Source organism: Leptonychotes weddellii, chromosome 2 (assembly GCF_054177405.1).
Source record: "Leptonychotes weddellii isolate Sample4059 chromosome 2, ASM5417740v2, whole genome shotgun sequence".
Taxonomy (NCBI): domain Eukaryota; kingdom Metazoa; phylum Chordata; class Mammalia; order Carnivora; family Phocidae; genus Leptonychotes; species Leptonychotes weddellii.
This window is the reverse complement of record NC_138370.1, coordinates 138,670,177-138,677,633: the sequence shown is the minus strand read 5'-3', so window position 1 is coordinate 138,677,633 and position 7,457 is coordinate 138,670,177. Positions and strand designations below refer to the sequence as shown.

Sequence of the window (7,457 nt, the reverse complement as noted above, 5' to 3'; positions counted from 1 at the left end):
AAAAGCTTTTTTTCTCTATCTTCAAAAGTTTGTGTTGAGGATACTGAATATAACCTTTCAAAAAGTATAGAACTCTGACTTCTGAAGTTAACAATTATCAGATCATATATTAGATTACACTAAGTATGAGAAAACATTACAAATTTTGTACCTCAGCTCCCTCATGTCCTTAAAAAATATTCAAAGTGTTGTATTTTATCCTAACAAAAGTTATTTATACCTTTGGGTAAACATTACATTGTCATCACTTAAAGGATTTCTACTAAATGCAAATAACAGATACAAACACAGAAGGCAGAATAACAGGAAATAAAATTATAGAACTAAGAGCCAAGTATTTGGCTTTATCACTCAATGAAATATGAGATCTGAATACTTAGTAACATTTTTGACATAGTAGATGTTAATTTCATGAAAATATCCCTTTAAAATGTTAATACTCATTCGGTATCTTGAGATTAGTGAACTAATAATTGAAAGTATGTCTAATATTTACATTAAAAAATCTGTTAACCTTCAGAACAAATGTTGATAAAAACTATTACAACTACAGGTAATATTTAAGCACCTTACGTGATCATTTGTTGCTGGAAGTAAAGATTATGATGTTTGGGTAATTTACAACATTGTCAATATACTTGTACAGGTGTCATATAATGGCTAAAATTATATATGTATAATTTAAATAATAACCATATAAGACAAAGGTATTTTTAGAAAACCATTTTTACCTATTGTTAACTATCATATTTGAAATACTGCTAAGTCAAGGTATACTGAACTAAACAAAACAGTTTGGATTATTTTTACCACTACCTAGTATTTTTTAATGTGTTTGAGGCTCTGAATGAATGCAGAGTCATAAATTCCAAGTTGGGAAGTTATAATCAAAAGTAACTTAGTGTCACTTTTGTTAACACCTCTCCTTTCTCCTGCTAATTTCTGTATTTAGGACTCAGCCCAAGCAACAATTCTTCCAGAAAGTTTTCCTTCACTTAGGCTGAACTAGGGGCCCATCTAAACTGCTCACATATCAGCCTATATACATTGATCCTAAATACCTTGAGCACAGACTATATAATACCGCATTGTAGTTCTAGGTCATTCCTTCTAGATGTAATAAAGTCTCACAGTTTAGATGTATTTGTATTGCCGGCACCTGTAATAACTCAAGTATCTCAATAAATGTCCCATATATGAATGAATGAATATATGAATAAAATTACTTGATTCTTCCAATATTCACAGGAAGAACAAAAAGAAGAGCTATATTTCATCTTTAATAGCTTTCTGTCTGCAGTGTCTCTCAGTGGGGGTGTTACAGCATATAAACCGGGATAATTCTTTGTTGTGCAAAACTGTCATGCATCCTGAAAGACAACTAGCATCCCTGGCCCTTGCCTATTAAGGGCCAGTGATACTCCACAATCACTGACAATCAAAAATATCCCCCAGAGATTATAAATGCCAACAGGTGAGATTCACCGCACTAAAAGTAAGTATTTTTAAAAATCTCTATTAGCTTAAAACAATTTATCATTTTAAAATACTCAACTCAAACAAACAAACAAAAAATACCTGGGACATGCCTTGTGGAATTGGTAAATTTGCAGCTTGAGACATCGCTGGCTGTGTTAACAATTGACCAACAGACTGGGAATTTATGGACTAGGAAGCAAAATAAAAAATAACACTGGAGTGATGATTATCCCCAACCATAAGTACTTCCACCAGAAATTCCACCATGGTATCTTTATAACTGAACTACAGTTTGCCTCATAACATTTTTAGCTGAGTACAGGCAGGCATGTCTCCCCCTCTACACTGGACATGCCTTATTCCCTACTTATCCTTTTATCTTCGAAGTCATCAGCCACATTACCTTGCATGGGCTCTCAATAAAAGCTAAATGGACATAACTGAAAGTGACTGGTACTTGAAATTGGATATGAAATGGCTCTAAATTAATAACTTTCCTTAATTAAAAGAAATATCTAACATTTTACCTGAAAAATAATCAAAAGGAATATGTCTGAGAACTATTTCACAAAAAAGGAAAGATCTCAAGTGTTATTTATCAACAGCTATTTTGATCTTTATAGAAAGGGGTAATGAATTAATGAATTTTTAAAGATTTACATGATTTTCCCCCTCTTTTAATAAATCTTTATTCAGAAGAATACTACCTAGATAAAGTTTACCTGACTACTAAATGATGCCCTCCTTGGCGCCATCTTCTCATGAGCTGGTAAATGTGGTCTGGGAGGAGTGCTAGTGTCCGTTGGGATCTTTGTTGGTGTTGCTGAGGTTCATCAACAAAAATGAAATAGTGTTAGTACTTTATAAAATATAATTTGCAAAGATTAATCTCAAAATGGATTTCAATGAATAAAAATAATCTTTCAATTATTTTTCTAAATTATTTCATAAAAGTGAAGTCTATGACAATAAGAGGATTCATTTTAATTCTTTCTTAAGGACAAAGAAAATAATCTGAAATAAGAAAACTTCAAATTTAAAAGTGGTTACTACTCCTAGAGATCAATAGTAAAAAAAAAAAACTAATAACTCAATTTAAAAATGGCCTACAGACTTGAAAAGACATTTCTCCAAGAAGATACACAAATGGCCACCTAGAATATGAAAAAATGTTCAAGGTCACTCATCATCAGGGAAATGCAAATCAAAACCACAATGAGACACAACTTCACACCTGACAAGATGGCTATTATCAAAAAAACAAGAAGTGTTGCTGAGAATGTAAAGAAATTGGAACCCTTCCACACAAAATTGGTGCGGATATGAAATGGTGTAGCCACTGTGGGAAACCATAATGGAGGTTTCTAAAAAAATTAAAAATAGAAGTCCAATGCACTATCCATTGCGCCACGGAGCCACCTTAAAAAAATTAAAAATAGAATTACCACATGTGATCCAGCAATTCCACTTCTGGGTATTTATCCAAAAGAATTGAAATCAGGATCTCAGAGAGATATTAGCACTACTATGTTCACTGCAGCACTATTCTTAATATCCAAGATGTGGAACAACCAAAATGTCTACTGACAGATGAATGGAAAAACAAAATGTGGTAATATGTATACAATGAAATACTATTCCACCTTTAAAAAGAATGAAATTTTGTGAGATACAACAACATGGATTAATCCTGAGGACATTATGCTATGTAAAAAAAGCCAATGATGGAAAGACAAGTACTGCATGACTCCCTTATATGAGGTATCTAAAATAGAGAAATTCATTGAATCTGAGTAGACTGGTGATTGATAAGGGCTGGGGAGATAGAGGAAAATAAGGAGTTAATAATCAATGGGCATAACATTTCCATTAAGTACGACGAAAAAGCTCTAGAGATCTGCACAACAACACTGTACCTATAGCCAACAATGATGTATTGTAAGCTTAAAAATTTAACAGGATAGATCTCATTTGAAGTATTCTTACCACAGTAAAATAAAATGTATAAAAAGAGACATAGCTACAAGGGGGAAACTTTTTCCCCTAATATTTAAGAAATTCTATGTTTAACACTTCTTTAATGGTCTACCCATGGTGTTGAGTGGTTCTAACAACCTCCTTTTTCCTTACACAGATATAATACCCTGGGAAGTGAAACTGCTAAACCCTTTAAACAAAAAAAGGTTACTAATTGAATGATAATTATGCAAGTCTTCATTGCAAGTAAGAACTAAAAATAACTTTCAGGAGATAGTCCAAGATAGCGGAGGAGTAGGAAACCTTAGTTTTTGTCTGGCCCCAAGAATTCAGCTAGACAGCTATCAAATCATTCTGGACACCTGTGAACTCAATTGGAGATCTAAGAAAAGAATAGCTGCAACTCTACAAATAGAAAAGCGACCACTTTCTGTAAGATAGGAGGTGCAGAGAAGTGAATCTGAGGCCATATGTCTGAAGATTAACTGCGGGGGAGGGAGCCTCCATAAGCCGGATACTGGAAAGTGACATAGCAGTGGAGCGCAAAATCAGAACTTTTAGAAGTCTGCTCAGGTGAGAGATGTCCCTGCATGAAAGGTGCTCAGGTGGCAAAGCAGGGCAGAAAACTAAGTGAGACAGTGTGGTCTCAGGATCCCCAGGGTCACAGGAAGACTGGGAGTACCTGAGTGCGGCCGAGTTCCCAGGCATCAGAGCAGGGAAGCCGGCTGTAATCACTGAGCCCAGGAATTGATTCCCAGCTTGTTGTGCTATATACTACAAACCGGGGCACAGCAAAACCCCCGCAAGACCCCCTACCCCCACCCCAGGAGGATCGGCGTGAGTGTGCGCTGCAGGAGTCTTCAGGGTTTGGAGACTCAAAATGGGGTCACGTGACCAAGATAGAAATGCTGGGTCATAGGCCAGCTGAGCATGGAGTGCAGCCGGAGACAAGAGAGACCATAGTGATTGACTGCTTTTCCCTGAGGGTGCACTGAGGAGTGGGGCGCCGAGTTCTTGGCTCCGCTGGACATTGGGGAGCCGCCATTGCAGCGCGGAAAGCCTTCAGGGAATAAAAGCCACAGGGAGCAATCAGGTGCAGGTTACTTAGCCTGGCCCCCTGGCAAGGACAGTGCAATTCCTCCTGGGGCAAAGACACTTGAGAATCAACGCAACATGCCCCTCCCCCAGAAGATCAGCAAGACCAAGTTTATCGTTCATAGAGAACTGCAAAACTCAAGCACTAGGGGAAAATAGTTTATAGAATTAAAGGTCTTTTCCCCACGATTCTTTCGTCTTTCAATTTTAATTTTTTCCTCTGTTTTCAACCAATTTCTTACTTTATGAACTTTTAAAAAATTTTTTAATTTTCACTTTTACATTTTATCCTTCCATTGTACTTAATTTTATTTTTGTATATATATAAAAGTTTTTCTCTTTGCAATTTTGGGTTGCAGTTTCTTTTAACAAACAGACCAAAATACACCCAAAATCTAGTGTATGGCTCTGTTCTCTTCACCTGTCTGATCATATTCTTTTTCTTTTTTTTTTTGTTAAAGTGCTTTAATTTTCATCTTTACAGTTACATTCTATCCTTTCAATGTATTTAATTTTATTTTTGTATAAGGTTTTCTTTCTTTACAATAACGAAATGTAGTTTCCTTTTAACAAACTGACCAAAATACACTCAGGATATAGTGTATTGCTCTGTTCTGTTCACCTGTTTACATTCCTTTGTTTTTTGTCTTTTAATTTTCAATTTTACAGTTGCACTCTATCCTTTCATTGTACTTAATTTTATTTTTGTACATATGGTTTTTTTTTCTTTACAATTTTGGGATCTGGTTTTCTAACAAACAGACCAAAATACACACAGCATCCAGTGTATTGCTCTTTTCTGTTCACCTGATTACAGTATTTTTTTTTTTTTTAAATTCAGTTTTGGGTCTTTTCTGATTTGTTTAGTGTATATTTCTCTGGAGTCATTGTTGCCATTTTAGTATTTTGTTCTCTCATTCACCTACTCTCTGGATAGAATGACAAGATCGAAAAACTCACCTCAAAAAAGAGAACAACAGGCAGTACTGACTACCAGGGACCTAATCAGTATGGATATAAAAGTAAGATGTCGGAAATACAGTTCAGAATAACGATTATAAAGATACTATCTGGGCTTGAAAAAAACATAGAAGACACTAGAGAATCTCCTTCTGGATAAATAAAAAAACTAAATCCCTTTCTGGAGAAATAAAAGAACTAAAATCTAATCAAGTCAAAATAAAAAAGGCTATTAATGAGATGCAGTAAAAAAATGGAGGCCCTAACTGCTAGGATAAATGAGGCAGAAGAGAATAAATGATACAGAAGACAAAATGATCAAGTATAAAGAAGCTGAGAAAGAGATAAACAACTACTGGATCATGAGGGGAGAATTCAAGAGATAAATGATACCATAAAATGAAATAATATTAGAATAACTGGGATCCCAGAAGAAGAAGATGGGGTGCGGAAGGGCGCAGAAGGTATAATGGAGCAAATTATAGTGGAGAACAGGGCAGATACAATAGATTGGCAGCAGACCTATCCACAGAGACCTGACAGGCAAGAAAGAACTGGCATAATACATTCAGGGTGCAAAATGAGAAAAATATGCAGCCAAGAATACATTATCCAGCTAGGATGTCATTCAAAATAGAAGGAGAGATAAAAAGCTTCCAGAACAAACAGAAACTAAAAGAATTTGTGATCATTAAACCAGCCCTGCAAGAAAAATTAGAAGGGATCCTTTGAGCGAAGACAGAACTCAAAAGTAACATAGACCACAAAGGAACAGAGATACAGTAACAGTAACTTTATAGGTAATAAAATGGCACTAAATTTGTATCTTTCAATAGTTACTCTGAAGGTAAATGGGCTAAATGCCCCAATCAAAAGACATATAAGGTATGAGACTGGATAAAAAAGCAAAACCCATGGATATGCTGTCTGCAAGAGACTCATTTTAGACCCAAAGACACCTCCAGATTGAAAGTAGGGGGAGGGGTGTAAAACCATTTATCATGCTAATGGACATCAAAAGAAAGCTGGGGTGGCAATCCTTATATCAGACAAATTAGATTTTAAACCAAAGACTACAGTAAGAGATGAGGAAGGACACTGTATCATACTTAAAGAGTCTATCCAACAAGAAGATCTAACAATTGTAAATATTTATGCCCTTAACATGGGAGTAGCCAATCATATAAACCAATTAATAACAAAATTAAAGAAACATATCAGTAACAATACAATAATAGTAGGGGACTTTAACATCCCCCCCACTGCAATGGACACACTATCTAAGCAGAAGATCAACAAGGAAACAAGGGCATGGAATGACACACTGGACCAGATGGACTTCACAGATATATTCACAGCATTCCATCCTAAAGCAAGAGAATACATTCTTCTCGAGTGCACATGGTAACATTCTCCAGAATAGATCACATCCTGGGTTACAAATCAGGACTCAACCGGTACCAAAAGACTGAGATCATTCCCTGCATATTTTCGGACCACAGTGCTTTGAAACTGGAACTTAATCACAAGAGGAAAATTGGAAATAACTTGATCAAATACATGGAGGCTAACGACCATTCTACTAAAGAATGAATGGGTCAACCAGGAAATTAAGGAAGAAAAAAAATTCAAGGAAACAAATGAAAATGAAAACACAACTGTTCAAAACCTTTGGTAGGCAGCAAAGGCAGCCCTAATTCAGAAGTATATAGCATTACAAGCCTCTCTCAAGAAAAAAGAAAGGTCTCAAATACACAACCTAATCTTATACCTAAAGGAGCTGGAGAAAGAACAGCAAATAATGCGTAAACACAGCAGGAGGAGAGAAATAATAAAGATTGAGCAGAAATCAATGAAACAGAACCCAAAAGAACAGTAGAGCAGACCAACGAAACTAGGAGCTGGTTCTGTGAAAGAATTAATAAGACTGATAAACCCCTGGCCAG

At 35.7% G+C, this 7,457-nt stretch overlaps 1 protein-coding gene across 1 annotated transcript in view; it reads right to left on the bottom strand.

The window, feature by feature from the left end:
• Positions 1 to 7,457, bottom strand: part of CLOCK (clock circadian regulator) — a 128,599-nt gene that overhangs the window by 16,835 nt on the left and 104,307 nt on the right. The window contains 2 exon segments of the mRNA XM_006752468.3: positions 1,579 to 1,668; positions 2,202 to 2,302. Of these exon segments, the coding sequence (XP_006752531.1) occupies positions 1,579 to 1,668; positions 2,202 to 2,302 (191 nt within the window).